The following is a 19,922-nucleotide window of genomic DNA, read 5'->3' on the forward strand; positions in this document are numbered from 1 at the left end:
AAAGAGGCTTTGCCAATTTTGAAGAATATTTCTAATAAATGGGCCACTAAAAGTACTAACCAAATGCTAGAAAACATAATAAATTGAGCATTATTAAATAAAGACTTTTATATTTAAATTATTTTAGACATTTTTTTAGATTCCCATCATAAAATAACTTGGTTATACATCAAGATGATCTTTTCCTTAGCTTGAGCTACACAAAAATGAAGGACTAAAGGCAAGAATGATGAATCGCATACCAGTGGGTTGGAAATTAATTAACCCTTGTACATTGGAAATCAATAATCCAAGTTCTGTAGTCTTCTGAAGTCCAGCATGGTTTTTATGACATGGGAATAGAAATAATACATTCAAAATGAAATTTCATCATTATTTACTTTTAAGTTTGTAAAATTAAAAACAAAAGCCAAAAACCCCACGTAAAACAAAGTATAAAAACTATTGTTTGGTTACCTAAATGTTTTGAAAGATTAAAATAAATACCCATTTAGCCTAAAATTTGATATAAGTTCTATGTTCTTGGTACTTTTTAGGTTATATACAATTGTTGGTGTGAAGTGTACCATTAAATTAAGAATATACTTTATAAATTAAATTACCTATTAGAAAATCCAATGCACTGGTAATGGTGTATTTACTGCCAAGTAGGATCATATTTGAGGTTTAGTTGCCTGTGGTGTATGGTCTTGTTTTAATATTCCTGAAAGACTTGATAGAACTGAAATTGGGCTGATTTATTTTGAAATAAAAATATTTGGTTTCATACGTACAATTTAAACTATAGTATGTGAGGTTGTTCTGAGGATCTGATTTCAAATTTTGATTAAAATTTGTGGCACTTTTTTCATTCTTTGGCCTGGTCCATGTTGGTACACATTATCCAATTTTGAACTGGATGATTATCATACCACACTTATCAATATGATTTTGAACTTTCGTTTACTGATTTTTCTCTTTTAAATTTACATCAGCATTAATGAATCTGAGATTATTTTAGGAAACTAATTGCTATTCTGAAAAACCCTGGCAGTTTGGCTAGTTTTGTGTGACACACATTTTTTTTTAACACCTATTTTGAAGAAAGTCTGATGAGAAGATTTCTCCTGCAGCTGCATCATAGGACTCAAGAGTTTGTGGCTGTTGAATTTCGCTGTCGATTTTAATGAATCCTACCCAATTAAAGCAGCATGCCTGTTTTTCATGAGCCCGTGATCAATACAATCGATTATATTTTTACATAACTGCATAGATGTAATTTTTTGGTGAGTATGGGAAATTAATTCACTTTTTAAATATGTTGCAGACCTGTGAGAAGCTGGAGAATAATTTTGATGACATCAAGCACACAACTCTTGGTGAGAGAGGAGCTCTCCGAGAAGCAGTGAGGTAAGTCTGGGTCACCATAGCAACAGTCACAGATGTGGTAAAGAAAAAGTCATTCTTCATTATTGGGGGAACAAATGAGTTCATTGCCACCATTCAGCTCTGTTCTCTAAGGTATTAATTTGTCAGTGGAGAGACTTCCCTTGAGGCTGTACTTTGGTTTTGAAGCTGCATAAATGTTAAGCCTCAGTGCACAGTAAAAAATGTAAATGTTTAATTTGTTACTTAAAATGCTTACGGGGTGTCTTGTTTTATATTTATACTAAATTGTGTGATTGAATGAAAATATCGCTCATCTAAATTCTGCCTGTGAGTTTAAAATAAACATTGTGTAAAGGTAGCTTAGCTGAGTACTATTCCTAATTAATAATTAATTTTAAAAGAGGTTTTTTTTTTTTTAAAAAATTCATCTTCTTTTTTATTTCATTTGAAAAGTATTTTAAAGTGACTTATATTATCTTATGATTTCAAAGCATAGAACTACTTCAGTTGGATGGAAAGCCCTATAAATAGCCGGGCTTTATTTACTCAACATTACTATTTTTATTTTCTCAACACTCATTCCAGTCTTGATATCTTTTAAAATAATCTTTAATGAAGCATCCTTTAAATTCACTTGATCAAAATCAAAGAAAAATTTAACTAGGCATTAACAATGTCTGAGTAATAAGCTCATTATCCTTAGAACAAGGAAGTCACCAACAACAGTAGCACTAAAAGTTCCCAGCTTGAGCCATACAGTGGCAGTCTTCTGCATGTATACAGTGTGGTGGTATATTTCTCTTTGTTGTGCTCATAAAACTAACATTACTTTAAAAAGATAACTTAATGCTCATTTATTTAAGATAGGTTTAAGATACAGAAAGTTAAAATACAGGAAACAGGAAATCTAACAGACTGGGGGCTGGTTTAAACACAATTTTGTTATTGCCTGCACACAGCTACCATATAGTTTAGTTTAGAAGCCACTCTCATTTAGCAACCTCTCTTTTACCATGCAAGCAGCAGGAGAAAGTAATTAAATTTAATAGAAGCTGCCCTCATTTTGAAGCCACTTCTATTTAAAACCACAGGGGGAGGTAATTAAATTTAATGGAAACAGTAGCTTCTACACAAAGATACATGGTACTTCTGTATAGATGATTATGATGTCACAAAAAGGGGAATAATATATTACTAGTGTGGAGGAGAAATTACCAGCTGGAGCAAGGAAACCTATTTTATTGTTAATGTCTTTACTAATAAAAAAGATGGAAAAATAAAACTGACTATGGAATCGAGAATTTGTGTCTGTGTAAAATGCACCGACAGTCTAAGAAAGTTTAAGTTACTGAAAATAATTTTAAATTAAAAATAAATTTTACTGTAGAAAAGTCTAGGACAGAAATTATGAATGAATTCCTGTTTTAAAACATGTCCTGGATTCTGTACTGCAAACGACGGCGCCACTATAAATTGATCATGTCATTTATGTAGAGCTTATAATTTTGAATATGTGAAATGTGCATACTAATATCTATTTAGAAACCAATTATTTTGGCAATTTAATTTCTATTCATCTTTAAATAAACACGTTGAAAAACAGGAAGACAAAGAGGATGCCAGCTCTCATGCTTTTGAATAAAAGAACTGAAGACCAAAAACACAGAGAGAATTGAAAAGGGCCATGTGAATGGATGTGGATGTGAATGGGGAAACACAATGAACACAAGGACTTGTGAGCATTAGAGGAGATCTGTCCTCAAGAAAAACCAAGTTGAATTGTAGGAGAACTGTACATAAAAAAGATTGTTATCAAATTCTGCCAATTTTAAAAATCAGTACTATTTATGCCATACAGGGAGATCTTGCTCATAGAGAAGTTCGAATGAATGGATGGGGGCGGGGACACAGCATTAATTACATAGTTGGGGTGACCTCTGACCACCCATGCAGTGAGTAGGGCAGCAGTCCAGATAATTTAATTCAGAATTTAATCACATAGTGGTGAAATGCACTTGTTTACTTAGGCTGAATATTTTATGTGTCCACATGCACATATGTATGCATACACCTTAATGCCTGGACTCAAGACACAGTGAAATAATTTAGCAACGAGTAGCATTAGACTGTGTAGTATACTGTCTGTGGGCACCTCCTGCTTTTAATACATCAGGAGCTCATTCTTTCAAATGAAAAGATCTAGACAGAGGAGACCACAAATGCAATTCAAAAAAATTCATGAAGAAAAAAAAATGCATTGCTCTCCTATCTGTGATCAGGTCTTCCTTATATGAAGGATGGCTGGACCAACATTAAACATAGGCAGGTGAAGACAGTCACTGAGGCTAAGAGAGAGTGTTGTAAGTAGAGAGAATAGTATAGAGGCAAGAAAATGACACTGGATTGTCAAGGTTTGCTTTACATACAGCACACTGTAATGGAAGTCAAGCTTGGATTTTTGGTCAAATTTTTTTTGTAAACCACAACTGTACCATACATGCAGTTAGATTTTTAAATCAATAATAAGTTTCTTCTATGTCATGAATTCATATGCAGAAATGGAGCACTATGATGTCTACTGGGACAATGAGAGCATCAGGACCCCAGAGCAAGTTAGGGGCAGCAGCAGACAGGTAGAAATAACTGAGGCAGGCCTCAGTTAGCAAAGGGACTGATATCAGCAGGCTCCATGAAACTATATTTGTTAGAATATGATGCAGATTAACTTTATATAGAATCTAGTGTTTTGTAAAAACAATTTAAATTAATTCTAGGAATCATTTTTAGAATATTAATGATAGTTTTGTGTATAAAACTATAATCAATTTATTGCTCTGTGGAGTTAGTTAGTACAGGGAGAAAACACCTTGTAGAGACCATTATTTGACTCTTTAGAAAATATTACCTACACTTCTGTAACACATCAGGTTATGATTACAGACCTGAAGGATACAGGTTGTGCCCTCGGGGACCTAATCATTCAGTGGACGTAAAGACTAGGAAGCTAGGAAGATCAGATTCATTCTCTCTCTCTCTCTCTCTCTTTCTTGAATTTTATTAGTTTTATTATTCACATTCAAATATTATCCCCTTTCCTGGTTTCACCTCTGAAAAACCCTTATCCCATTTTTCTTCCCCCTGCTTTTAGGAGGGTGTTCCCCCACCTATCTACCCACACCCGCTTCCCCATCCTGACATTCCCTTACACTGGGGCATGGAGCATTCACAGGACCAAGGGCCTCTTTTCCCATTGATGCCCCACAAGGCCATCCTCTGCTGCATATGTGGCTGGAGCTATAGGTCCCTCCATGTGTACTCTTTGGTTGGTGGCTTAGTTCCTGGGAGCTCTGGGTTATCTGGGTGGTTGATATTGTTGTTTTTCCTATGGGTTGCAAACCCCTTCAGCTACTTCAGTCCTTTTTCTAACTCCTCCACTGGGGATCCTGTGGTCAGTCCAATGGTTGGCCGCGAGCATCTGCCTCTGTTATTTGTCAGCCTCTTGCAGAGCCTCTCAGGGGAAAGGTATATTAGGTTCCTGTAAGCAAGCACTTCTTGGCATCCACAGTAGTGTCTAGGTTTGGTGTCTGTATATGGGATGGATCCCCAGGTGGGGTGATTTCTGAATAGCCTTTTCTTCTGTCTCTGCTCCACACTTTGTCTCCTTATTTGCTCCTGTGAGTATTTTGTTCCACCTTCTAAGAAGGATTGAAGAACCTATACTTTGGTCTTCCTTCTTCTTGAGCTTCATGTGGTCTGTGAACTGTACAATTCACACACCACATGATCATATTTTCAGACTTCATTCTTGATTTCTACTTTGCTTCCAAACACTGAACAGTAGCTCTTTTCTTTATCCTCTTCCAAGGAGTTGGCTTGGCAATGGAAGCATCACTGTCCCCATCAGTTCATCTCTGCACCAGCAGCCCTTCAGTGACTTCAGGTGTCCACAGTGGTACCACCCTTGTTCTGAGAATGTTTAACTGGGGGATGGAGATGGGAAGGGGCTATATCAGACCTCGCTGGCATTGACAGACTGACCTGGGCTCCTGTTCTGGGGCCTTTCTTTCGTTTGCTATCCCCTGTTCTACTAAGCTTCTGCACCTATGCATTGAGAGAGGAGTCAGCTGCTGCTCATCCCTCTGTGGCCTTATCCAACTTCCTTCCTGAATCGTCTTTGATATGCATCTTGATGCTGCTCCTTTTCAGTTTATGAAGTATTTTAACACACCAAACATGGTTGTTTTCTCCTCCATATAAAGATGGCAGACAAGATCTATTCATAACACAGCACCCAGTGTAAAGCCCAAGCTAACAAGATTGGGTTGATATAAAAGAGATAAAATGAGTATTGTTCTCTAAGTCTCTGTTTCTCAATATCCTAACCGTGTCAGCCAAACAACAATAACATCAACAACAACGACAACAAAATCCTAAGAAGAAAAAGAGATCAGAGTATGGCTCTGTGGCAGAGCACTTGGATATATGTGTAAAGCCCTTGGTTCAATCTTCAGCTCTCAATATAGTTCAGCTGTAAAGAAGACGACAATTAATGAGAAGGATTGTTTTAAAAGTTAATGTAGGAATTCATAAGCTTTCCTTTGTACTATAGCCAGTTGGTGGCTTTCATCGACAGTGAGCCCTGTAAAGGTCTAGAGAAGTTACTCAGATAAAGCACTCAAATTATTCAGAACATGTGAAATCACTTAATAAATGATATCAGCTTTTGCTGTTTTAAAACAAATCACGTTGAATTCTTATCTCTAATGGTCGAAGCAAATTTCCCATGTATTAAGGAGCAAAGTGAATTAAAAATGAAAAGAACACATCCCAGTGGATTATGGAAGTGACCACATTTTGAGATGTAATGAGTGAAGACAGTAAAGCAAATACTATTGGAAATAAGCAAAACCTTGGAATACATTTAAAAAAAAAACTCCTATAAATGGAACAATATCAACAGAATTTAAAGACTTCCCTTAACTCCTTAACCTGAACAACCAATCAAAGAACAAGATTGATACACCACTGAAAAGGTGTGATTCAGATTCTCAAAAATATTCAGAGTATTTTGATCTGGCAAATAAAAAGTATAAACTATATAAAAGATTATACAAAATTCTTGCAAGTGGCTGTTACTGCAGTTTAGCAGGGAAAGTGGTTATGAATGCTAAGCCAGTCATTCTCAGGGCCTCAAAGGCCATAAAGAATTGAATTTACTCATACATAGATGAGTCAAGTACCATGAAGACCCTTACAGTAAACATGCCCTTTTGTATTAATTTATCACCTATAAATACATTATATGCAAGTCATAAAAATTATGGAAAATCTGAATAATTTTTAAGTTAATGGACCAATTGAAAAAGATTTAATTGTGTCATCAACCATAATTACAGTTTTATTTTACTTTTTTGTACAATGGGATCAGGAAAGGGGATGGCATTTGAAATGTAAATAAAGAAAAAATAAGAAAAGAAGAAAAACTCAGATTTGTTGTGAGGCATGAGAATAACAGAAGGGCATATACATGTATATAAATACATGTATACATGTATGAAAATTCATAATAAGATACCAAATTATACCATGTTTCTAAACTTTGTTTTCTTCTTTTATAGCATGGAGTCTTGTTTACAATAATTTGCTCCAGCCATAGATGTTTATGGAACTGATTTGAGGATTTCACTGTAGTCTTCACATGTAAAATACCAAAGGTATAATATGTACTTATCAAACACACATTCTAACACTTCTTTTCTGTGGAAGTCTTCTACAAAATTTGTGAAAATGATGAAATTAAAGACATATCTAAGTGCAAGAAAAAAAAAACCCTGATATATTCTCTAGATCATGTCTTTGGTCCACTGATGATGTTGTTAGGATTTACTTTGTGCACCCTTCCAGAGCATTTTTTGCTTATCTCAGCTGTTTCTACCATCTTATCACTTCAAGGTGATTTGATTTCTGCACTTTAATATTTGGTGCCTCTCTTGGACCCTGTAATGAAGTCTGAGTGTAACAGGGAAGGTGAGGCCCTTTTACACATTTACACTTTGACAAGTAGAGGCAGAACCGAACAATGAGTACCAAATGGTTGGTACATGGAAAAGATAGATATTAAAACTGAATAACTTGAGAAACAGAGAAGGTAAATTCTGCAAAATAATGTGATGTAGAATATAGTATTGGGGGGGGGGATAATATGCCTTGGAAGCCATGAACAAGGACTAAAGAATTCTGTAGAAATGTAAGTTGGTTGGGTTAAGGCTGTAGCTCTAAGAATCACTAACTGGAGGACAAATCTTGCCAATTCTTTAAGCAGCAGGCTGCTGGGTGCGGGCTGCTGCTTCTGGATCTTTATTATGGAGAGGAGTTGTCAGGATGGATATGAGGAACTGAGTCTTTCCCTCTTTGCTAGGCTTCATCACGTGTTGGGATTCTTGTCACTAGGTGGAGATGTTGAGTTGTACAATTTATGTTTGCTGGCTTTTTTTCTGGTGTGTGTAATAGAATTTGAAGGTGCAATGGAAACTCAGCATAGATGCAGAGTCAAGAAATCTATTCTAACCATGTCAACATAGAGAGCGATTTCTAGATGATACAATCAGTCTACCCATTGTTTGAATCAAAACATTAAAACTGTTGTAATGCTCTTGATTCTATACTTTGGATTATTAGACTTGGCAGAAATAGGAATAATAATCTAAACTTCATATAGGAATATTGAGTTCCATAGGACGTTTGAAAACAAGGAGAAATTATTTATGTTTCCAACCTCATCCTGTCTCAATGTAGGAAAATAAGCATGTCTTTAATCTTCATCCCCTTCCCCCTATTTTGAATTGTGGTGAGGCATGTCGCCAACTGATAATATAAGTTATTTAACTGTTTGGTTGGACTTAAATACTGTTTTACCAATTCATTGTATTCGTTAATAAACTAGAATTTCTTTAATGGACTCTCCACCATAATGTGAACAAAGAATGATCTTGTTGAGAAATTGTGTTCATCTAATATCAATACCAATGTCCCATTTTTCATGTTTAAAGGATAAACACATATGCCTGTGGGCACATATGTGTGTGCAATTATGTATTATGATTGTGTTTCCAAAGCATGTGTACAATGTAGGGATATAAAATCCCTTTTCAAAGTCAAAGACAATTTGTAGGACAAGAACGTGTAGGGATTTAGAATTTTCTTTGGTTTTTCTATATGTGCATTCTGATTACAAGCCTGCAATCAGGTTCCATCAAATTATTTTTAATAATTAAAAAAGGAATTTTAAAATACCTCAGAGTAGCAAATAACAAAATGTAACAAATGACTAGAAAATTAAAAAAATGAAGGTGGATTCAAAAGGAATATGAAGTAAATGCTGAAGGGTTAACAAAAGGTTGATAATGAAAATGGTAGGTTGTTCAAGTAATAGATAAAGAAAATTTTCTCTTTAAAATTCTGAATATCCTTATATGATGTTGTTAATGATTTCAGAAGGTTTAACATTGTACCATATTTGTGTTCAGTGTTTTCTGGAACAAATAAATACACATCACTCCTATAATCAGAAATATACAGGCATTTGTGTGCATTGAAAAATATAAAAAGTTTGTAATCATCTTCGTAGATACAATGGTGGTGCTCTTCTATTTCAAATGAAATTTCATACAATTTTACCCAAATTTTCTCTCATTGGCTTCAACACAAAGATCATCACTATAACTCCTTCTGCAATTCAAAGAGTGCAAGTGTTTCTTCTTGGAGCAGAACTTCACTCTGTCCATTTCTGTTATAAAGAGAGAAGTACTTCAAGGGTAATAGTCATTCTTTTTGAGTTTACTCTCTGTCATCTAATGCATGAATAATAACTTAAAATGATTACCTTTAGATATTCTGGAATCTCAAGACATTATTGCATCACTGCCTATAGTTAATGATGTGCTTGCTATAATAAGCATCAATGGCATGAAGTCAGCAAATGCATATAGCTAACCCCATGAAATGATGCAACATAGATAATTAATATCATGTTAACTGTACAGAGTAAACACCATTGCATTCCTACACACATGCTTACGCACAAACACGTTTTCTACTGCTTGCTTGTAGCATACACAAGTACTAAGGCTTTTTATTCACTCAACTTTGTTAGGGAGACTACAAGCAGTTCCAGATGGCTTGTTTAATGTTTACTCTTCATGGGGAATAAAATAAAGTATTGTATTGCAATACTACTAATGTTTATTAAAATCATGAGTGTGCTCAGAAATAACACTTCTGGATTGTTTATAGATTTGGTCTCAATTGTGTTTTATTATTTGTTGTTATTTTATGTGACTGGATTCTTTGTCTGAAGGTGCATATTCCCATGTGTGCTTACAGGGCCCATGGTGTCCAGAAGAGGGCATCAACAGTTCCATAACTGGAATTACAGATGGTTGTGAGCTGCCAGTTGGGTGCATAAAACTATTTATGTTTCCAACCCCATCCTGTCTCAATGAACGAGCTTAAGGGTACCAAACCCAAGTCTTGTGTAAGAGCCCTAAATACCCTTGACTGTCAAACATTTCTGTAGCCCCCAGGTATAAATTTTGAATATGTTTAAAGCATGGTTTTGTTTTCACTGCTTTAAAATTTAATGAGGAGTCCAATGTGATGAATATTGATTATATAACTACCAGTTAGAAATTCTGCAATAATTTAACACCAAGAAAATCAAATGCAAGTTAACCTGGATTTTTTGATGGTTGTTTTTTATAAAGCCCATTCATAGTCACTGATGTAGGAATTAGTGTGTCCAACCTGATATGAGGACTGTATTCTACGTGCTACTAGATTAGAGCATTGTTTTTAGAACAAAAACAAACTCTCATTATCATGGATGCCTTTTATGACTAATTTCATACATTTGGTATAATAACAACATTAGGATATCTTATTGAAATGACTCTACTAATAAGACGATCAGTAGAAATATAAGAAATATAAGGCCATGAAGAGGATTTTCCCCCAGTTCTTAACAAAGACAGCCTTTTAAAGACTAGAGCCATGGTCCTCAAACTCTGGAACATGACCCTGGAGTACCCTTTCACAGGGATCACCAAAGACCATCTGAAAACAAGATATTTACACTACAAATTCATAACAGTAGCCAAACTACAGTTAGGAAATATCAATAAATACAATTTTACAGTGTGGGATCACCACAACAGAAGAATTGTACTAACGAGTCATAAATTGTACTAAGTAGTCCCAGGACTGCTGGGAAGATTCTCACTAGAGGAAAGGGAGGCAGCTTTTGTTCGCCACCTTAGAGGAGTGCAGAGCTAAGTTCTTCCTCTGGAATGCTGATCATCCGAGACACAGAATTTGAATGAGCAGCTAATAGCTAAAATTATTTAGGAGATAAAAATTGGTACTGTGAGGATTAGCTCTAATTTTAAGTATCCATAATTGAAGTGGCGCATTATGATTTTAATGTTTTGATAATCTTGTTAACAAGCTGTTGTGTATACACTATCATATTTTAATGTAGTTACAGAGCTTAAGTAAACCATAACGTAAATTGCTTTTTGAATCAGGCTTTTACAAGTGGAAAATTAGTGGTTTACATGTTTTGAATATGTATTTTGTAATTATATTTGGCATGTTCTACAACTTAAGGAGAATAATAGAATGGCTTTATAGATAATAGACTATTGTTTAGGAACACATTGTTTTTCTTTTAAATTCACTTTTATCAATCTGGGTGCATTTCATAATGTACTAAGGTACAATATCTTGCTTCTACTATTTCCCTAACTCGTCTCTTATGGAGAGTTTACATTGACATCCCTGTTTGTTTTTCATTTCTTTTTGTCCTTTAAGTTTGATTTTTAAAATGAAATTTACTTTACTCTAAAGAACTTGCAAATTAAAAACATCATACAACTAAATTAAATCAGCCACACATACAAGCCCTTGCCTAGACCTAAAATCTATATACCTTAGTGAATTTTTATATACTTAGAGCAGCCTTTCTGAAGCCAGGGAGAATCATCTTGTATTTTATACATCCACTATAAATCACTGTTTCATGCAAGTATCCAGCAGGAAACATGAAAAAAAAAATCATGACAGAGTCAACACTAGAAAAATAGTGAGTCTCATTCCTCGTTGATGGTTCCTGAATCCTTAACCTGCATCTGTCCCTCATCACCCAGCATTATCCTTTATTTTTCTCCACACCTGTTACACTACACACACTCACACACACACAAACACACACACACTAGTCTAGGATCCACATATAAGGAAGAACATGTGCTCCCTTTTTAGTTTTCTTTCTTTCATTCTGAAACTGAGCAGCTTCCCTTAACAATATAGTCTAACTCTACACATTTTCCTGGAATTTTGTGATTTCAGTTGTCTTTAGAGCTTAATAGTATTCCATTTTATACAGGTAGATTTTATTGTCTATTTATCTGTTGATGGATTACTAGATTACCTTCATTTCCTTGCTCTAGGGAATAGAACTACTATAAAAAAACATTGGTACAAATACCCCTGTGGTAAGATATGGCATTGTCTGCGTATTTTCCCAGAAGTCAAATAGCTGGGTCATAGAGTCTATTTTTAATTTTTTTAGGAACCTCAAACTTATTTGCATCACTACAGTAATTACATTCAGTGCACCAGCAGTGAATAAGTGTTTTCCTTACTTTACATCCTCACCAAAATTTGTCAGTTTTTTTTTTTTTTTTTTTGATGATTGCCGTTCTGCTAGAATGAGACAGGATTTCAAAGTATCTTTAATTTGTATTTACCCGATGACTAGTGATGTTAACTTGTTTTTACAGTAAATTTTTGAACACTTGTGTTTCTTTTGTTAAAAACTTCAATTCAATTTACCACTTATTGACTGTTGGTTTTATTTCCATGGTACTTAAATCCTATAGTTCTTTGTAAATTCTGGATATTAGCATCTCCTCTCTCATATATCAGTATGTCTCATTGAAAAGAAAATTAACATTTTTATCCAGTATTTCAAGTTACTAATGTGTTATATATTAAACTCTCTCCATTTCTGTCCTGTAATTTACTCTGGAGGCAAACAAATCTTCCATTAACAGAAACAGTGAAGATAGCTAAGTAAGTTATGTTATTGTTTTAAATTGCTTTGGTGGACAGGGAAGGTAACAAGTAGCCCAAAACAGAAGTAAGCAGACTATTTTACATAAAAGACTACTTAACAACTAGTTTCATTTTCAGCAACCTGAATCATTTGCTTCCTATAGCTGGACTCCAGACAAGCAAAGTACCCACAGCCACGTGAAGAGAATTGTCTTTACAAGAACAAACAAAAAACAAACAAACAAGTCAGCCAACTGCAATGGACTCAGGGGTTGTAGTCTTTGCTCTTGATGAAGAGAATTTTGACTTAAATTCATTATAATAAACTCAAAGATATGTTTGAGAAATGTATCAAAAATTTGTGATTGTGTCTCATTGACTAAAACACTGTGAAGTTGTCTAGTTTCCGTAACAACCTGGCTGAAGAATGCTGACTTATGAGTTATAATCTCTCAATTTCTGAGATGTTCCATGAAATCAAATTATTCATCAAAGAAAATAAACAGGCTTAAATATTAATGAAATAATACAGCTTATAAAATTACCAATATAAATCAAGGTGAAGAATAACTATCAGGTTCCTGAATTAGTGACCATAAATTTTATGACAGATGAATGTGGTTTGTACTTTAACATGTGAAACAACCATGTGGTGAAGCAATGTAATGTGAAGCTCATCACAATGTGGCAGCTCGAAAAAGAGGCAGTTAGATGGAGAACCAATTGTCTACTCAAGCCACATGTGTTGTCTGTGACATGCTCACACATCTGCTTGTAATGTATCATGTAATCCAGAGCTCTAACCCCTTTACACATTATGTACACATAGGAGCATCTAAACACACACTTCAAGAAAACTAATCAATAAATATTTATTTAACAAACTAGCAATAATGAACACAAAGAATGTTTAGTGAATATTTTAGCATGAAATGGGTTCATACTTTGAATATTTTGAACTCTTGTGGAATATATACATGCTTGTGTGTGTGTGTGTGTGTGTGTACATATGCACACACACACACACACACACACACACACACACACACACACACACATGCACATTTGTCTGTAGAGTAAAAGAGCTCAGAGATTAGCAAAACTGCCTGGTCATCAAGCCCGTGGAAGCCCCTGTTTCAGCTTCCCACTATTTAGAAACCACTGCTCCACTAGCTTATAATGGATTCTAGGACTCAGAACTCATGTTCTCTTGCTAGTAGAACAAGTACTGTTCCAAATGCACCATTTCCCCTATCTTGCCTTCTTACGTCTTACCTAGCATGAGTATAACCTTGTTAAATAAGCATCAGGTAAAGACTCCATGAAATGTGTAAGCAAATATATAAATTAGAAAGTTGTACTATAAAGCCAGATTAACTTCTTTTGGAGTGATTTTATTCAGAGATTTCTAATTTTTTGAATATCTATGTCAAAAATTATAAAAACAACATTGATTTACTATAACATATTAGAGAAATGCTATATTAATGTAATAAAATTGTAGGGATTTTATTGCCTAACATGTAGTATACATAAAAATCATATAGCTAAATGACTAAGTAGTATTTGTATATTTAAATGAATAGATAATTTATCTATATTTATTTGTTTGGAGATTCAATCATCTTTATGTTTTCTGAGGAGCCTAAAATCCTAAGTTTACAGCCCTTGCAAGCTTTTGCCTTATAGGTATGGATTTAGTCCTCTCCCATTTAAGGCCCATTACTTTGTCTAAGTATAGAAGTATTAGCAGTAATTTTATTTAGAGCTCTTCTATAAAGTCAGCTTTCAGTGGAAATAGGGGTTTGTCACTGAGCAACAAAGATAATCCTTTTAGTCAATATCTGTGCTGTGTTTACAAAACAATTATCTCCCCTGTATCTTCCTTTAGCTTTCATGAACATTTAGAGTAATCCCTTTCCCCACTGTTCATGGGGAAGAAAAATGATTTACAGCCAGTTTAATTACTTGCTGACATTGTATTCTTCATTGTCATATTTTTCCCTTCATATTTCATTTTCCCTTCATTCTCTTATATGTTGTTTGTAATTCCATACTTGGTGAAGGAATATTCCTTTAGACATTTCTCACCCCAAAGTGAGAATCTGCTTAACATTTCAACATCTTAGATTTAAAAAATTTTTGGAATTTCACACATTCTTATACTTAATAGTGAAACAAGGATATATATATATATATATATATATATATATATATATATATATATATATCATATATATATGAGAGAGGGAAAGAGAGAGAGAGCAAATTTAACACGTGAAGATAAACGACTCTATATGAATTATATATATTTACAATTTAAAAATATTGGGTAGCTGGTTGTTTCCATTCATTGTTACCAGGCAGTTATTCCTTGAGGTGAGTCATTCTCCTAAAATGAAAAAAATATCATTATTTTGTTTCAATACAAGACTTGTAATTTATAAGCACTGAAGATTTTTACACAATCTTTTAATTTTGTAAAATTTCATGAGAATCGAAGGCACTTTCAGTACATGTATTGAGATACCTGCTTTTTCTATGTGTTACCAATGGTTTTTGACACACATATTTTTATAAATGCTACACCTATTTTAGAAATGTATCTAGGCCATTCAGTACTAACAAACTTTATGAAACTTATATAAGCAAATTAAGAATTTTAGACATATTTAAATTACTATGTGCGTTTGGAAATATATGTCTTCTTATGTGTAAAAACTATTTCTATATGAAGACATATAGAAATAGAGTGTTAATTTGCTGAGCATTTTAAGATAATAAGTAAATGTGTGTTGCACATTGCATACGTCTTGTCTTTAAGAGCGTATGACCTAATGACTTAATTATTTTCATGTTTTTGTATTACTGATCTGATACACTTTTCTAAAAATGCACTTTAAAAATTAAGAATCCTTACTGTGTAAAATATTATACTCATACACAGACAGCTTCTTCAACATAGATACACAGACACATATACATACATACACACAAACACACTCATAATGTAGCATAATTCACAAGTGACCATCTTTATCTTAGCATGTTCAGATTTATTTCTATTGTTACAGAAAACAGGTCTAATTGTTGTCTCTTAAAAAATCCTCCAAATAGGCTAGAGATTTGTCCTTTTCCTTTCAAGATGTCATGGAGTTTAATTTCACTCCCTTCCCTTCCCTTCCCTTCCCTTCCCTTCCCTTCCCTTCCCTTCCCTTCCCTTCCCTTCCCTCCCCTCCCCTCCCCTCCCCTCCCCTCCCCTCCCCTCCCCTCCCCTCCCCTCCCCTCCCCTCCCCTTCCATTTCCTTCTGTTCCGTTCTCTTCTCTTCTCCCCCCCCCAGTCCAGCTGTTTGCCTCTTTAGGAACCTGTACCCTTGCTGTATCACCTCTCTCTGGAAGGACAGATGTGTTTCTTCTCTTTATTTCCCAGTTTCAGCAGCTTTTCCTTATGTCAGTGATTGCTAAAAAAATTTGATTTTCATCTTACCAAAAAAAAAAAAAAAAGTTTTGCCATTAGGAATGTCAGATTTCATTTTCTTGCTTCTCAAAAGCCCTTATACCATTAAAAATATTTTTTACTTCTTCAAGGTCCTCTGGTTTGGGCTGAGAATATTGATTGGTCCCTTGTCAGTTATACATTTTGTGTAGAAGTTGAAAATGTCGTCTTGTGTCTCCCTAAAGCTAATGTTATTGTGCAATCATGAACTAGATCAACAAAGTCAATTAGTTAGATTTAGAGCAAATAAAGCAGCATTTTAAAAATTATTTTCTATTTCAACAAAATCATTTAATCTGCTTCATGATTTCCAAAGCTGTATTTCATTTAGACATTTGTCTTTTTTGCATTCTTGGCTCTCATGATCTCATAAGCTTCCTTTGGCTTCATCCAAGTATTTCTATCACTATCTCCTGTAGCTGTGTCTCCTGCCTTGACCACAATCCCATGTCCTAGACAATTCCATGTCCTCTACAGACTTGAACTCAGCATCTCAAAAAACGATAATTTGTTCCCTTTATCATTTTAGCTAATCTTTCACATTTCCAAGCTCTCATCTTGGTTCTGTCCTGGAGATTGAGGATACGTTTGGTAAGGTCCCTTTGCTTCTATGAGCCTTATTTTTCAACTCTACTCATTTGAGTTGATGTGTAACTGAGTCTTTACTGGTTTAAACAAGATGTTTTACTTAGTACCAAAGTAATACTGTGATATTCTATCTTCTAGGTAATTCACGTAAAAGAATAGTTGACTACTTTGGTGAGAATTAGTTATTAATTGAACTTGTTAAATAAGGAACAATTAAAGTAAACTTGGTCCTGTCAACTCGGCTTGATACACAAAAGTGTAGGTTAACAAATCCTAAGAGAGCAGGTTAAATTAGTTTTAATTAGGCCTTTATATGACCAATTAAACCTTTCTTTTCCCAGAGTATGTTTTTGCAACTAGAATATGCAACCTGTTATCTTCCAATGGTTTTAATACTCTTCTCTGGAGAAAGTTCTGTGTCATTGAGTATGCTTCACCTGGGTGAACACAGCCAAATGACTTCAACATTAGTGGAGAAAGATAAATATCACAGAGAATCTATAGGGAGAGATAAAGTCAATCATACATTGTGGAGTGTCTAATTAAGGTTTATGAAATAAGGACTTCACATTTGGTTTTCTTAATAACTTTCACAACATCTTACAATCCTAAAATTCCACAGATAATGGGGTTTACGATAGAGTTTTAGGATGTTATATAAAGGATGCAATTTGCATGATTATATTTGTTTTCTAGTTTTTAAAAAATCTTATTTATTTATTTTAAGTGTATTGCATTTTCCCTACACATATGAATGTGCACCATGGTCATTTCTGGTGCTCATGAAACCAGAAGAGGTTGTTGGATTCCCTGGAACTAAAGTTAAAAAGAGTTGTGAGCCACAGTGTGGGCGTTGAGAATTCAACACAAGTCCTTGAGAGGAGCAGGAAGTGCTCCTAACTACTGAACCATTTCTCCAGCTCCAGCTTCCTATTTTTGTCCTATTATATTCAACAGATGTGTCTGTTTTGGAACAAGTTCTATGTGTGTTTCACGTGACATAAAGTCTTAGTGTGTCTTTATTTTTTCCAACCTTAAGTAAGTAGTGATGGAACCCACAAAGCAGGTACTGTTTTTGAGAAACTGCAAACTAGAACTAATATCCCACTGCACATACTTTTTCCATGCTCAATCATAGCTACATCAAAATGAATCATATTTGGAGAAAGAACACATTCTAAGAATTGTTGTCCTTAATGTGATGTGGTTAGAATTTTTATTATTGACTACAACTTCTTTGTTGCCAACATTATTGCTAAAAATGTATATGTATACTTAAAATAAAAGACATTCAATTGAATTCTAACTTTTTATTGATATATTTAATCGTGTGTGTGTGTGTGTGTGTGTGTGTGTGTGTGTGTGATAGAAGTATGCATGTGATGTGGAAGTACAGTGACAATTCTTGAATTGGTTCTCTTTAACACCTTGCAGGATTTGGGCCTATCACTCAGGTCCACATATGTGAGCACCTCAACTCTCCAAGCCATCTACTTATGTACTGATCAAATGATTCCATCAAAGTTTATTTTTAGTGTTGAAAGGATTGCAGATATATGAAATTCAGGCATATATGAGATAAGATTTCCTAGTATTTTCTAAAGTTTCTTTTTAGTTCTCTAAAATTGTAGCAATGCTTCATTAAATTTTTTTTATTTTGGTAAATCTTAACATACAAAACAAGGCAATATACAGGCATCAATAAATACAACTCTGAATCAGCAGATTTAATGGAAGATTCCAAGGTAATTTTTTTATTAGGCAGATAGATTGTTGGCCACATTGCATTAAATAATGAATGGAGGAAAAAACTAACTTCTCAGTTTTTAAATAATGAAATGTTTATATTTTCATTGGAGATGTCCTTTGGAATACTTAATGTCTCTCATGTGTATAGTCATATTTCATAGATATTAGAAGTGTGTGCATCTATGTTTTTCTTGTCAACATATGTATTTAGCTATGTTGTTTAAAACATTTGTGTGCATGTGAATGTGTATGTATGTGTGCATGTGTGTATGTGAGTGTGCATATGTGTATGCATGTGTGCACATGTACATGTGTGCATATGCATCCCAGGATTTGTTATTGAATGTCTTCCTTAATCACCATCCACTCTGTTTTTTCAAAAACTGAATCTCTTGCTGAACTAGAACACACCAATTCAGGTAGTCTGGATGGTTAGAAAACACCAGGAAATAAATCTACCTGTCTCCACCTCCCCAGTGCCAGGATTATAGGTGCACATTGCCATGCTAAGTTTTTTTAATCTACTTTGCCATTTCCCAAGCTCACAGTGTTTTTTAAACCACCCTTTTGTTTAATGTCCATAACTTTTTCCTAGTTATTTTGGTTTTTAGCTTTGACATAAAATGATCATGCAGAAGCTTTCATGTTATCTGTGAAGGAAGAACATGAAATGAAAAGGCTATTACAGTAACTCGATGATCTATTAGAAAGAAGAGTGTTTCCTGGAGGGTAGTCCAATTACAAAATAGTAAAACAGGAACAAAGCACAATAAAGTGTTTGTCTATTTGTTTCAGTAAGTTTAGCACAGCAGGGTCTGTGTCATTCCTCCTGGCTGGTACAGGAAAGCTGCAGTGTAAAATGTGACTGCAAATGGGAATTATTTTAGAGACATCATATGTAAGCTAATAACCTTGGCCATAGAAATGATATAATCACATGGCATTTAATATACTTAATTTGCTTTTATTGTAATAATGTTGTACCTTTGGTTTAAGAAAATAATGTACTCATCTGAAAAGATTGATGAACCTGTGTGGGGAAGATGTGTTGAAATTAAATGTTAAACATTTAAACTTTGTGCTTCTACTAGTATAAGTTTTTGTACATGTCTGCTTACCTACATCATGGTGAACCCAGAAAGATCCTGGAAGAGTTCTGAATGAAAATCTCTCTCTCTCTCTCTCTCTCTCTCTCTCTCTCTCTCTCTCTCTCTCTCTCTCTCTCTCTCTCTCTCTCTCTCTCTGTCTCTCTCTCTCTCTCTCACACACACATACACACACACACACAGAGAGACAGAGAGACAGAGACAGAGAGACAGTGAGATGGATATTGCAAAGTGTAGACATTCTGAAAACTGAAATTTCAAGATCACATCTTAAACTACTACATAAGACCAAAACATTCATTATCTGAATTTGGGGAAGCTTAATTCCTTTTTTTTTAATGACAAGAAGTGTATGTGTCTGGAAGGTTAACTAATTTAAGAAGTACAAGGAAAACAGCTTAGATGAACACAATGAAAATAGTAGACCACCCTGCATTGATATCTCTGTCTCTATTTCTATTTATTCATCTATCCATCTGTTTATCTGTCTATCTGTCTGTCTA

General features: G+C 34.5%; 1 protein-coding gene across 4 annotated transcripts in view; it reads left to right on the plus strand.

Moving 5' to 3' along the window:
• The window catches only part of Dpyd (dihydropyrimidine dehydrogenase), an 831,933-nt gene that overhangs the window by 97,407 nt on the left and 714,604 nt on the right, over positions 1-19,922 (plus strand). For all 4 annotated transcript variants that reach the window (XM_034501414.2, XM_076933188.1, XM_076933187.1 and 1 more), the window contains one exon: positions 1,307-1,389. In XM_034501414.2, the coding sequence (XP_034357305.1) occupies positions 1,307-1,389 (83 nt within the window). The remainder of the gene's footprint in view (positions 1-1,306; positions 1,390-19,922) is intronic.

The sequence above is a fragment of the Arvicanthis niloticus genome, chromosome 4, assembly GCF_011762505.2.
Source record: "Arvicanthis niloticus isolate mArvNil1 chromosome 4, mArvNil1.pat.X, whole genome shotgun sequence".
Lineage (NCBI taxonomy): Eukaryota > Metazoa > Chordata > Mammalia > Rodentia > Muridae > Arvicanthis > Arvicanthis niloticus.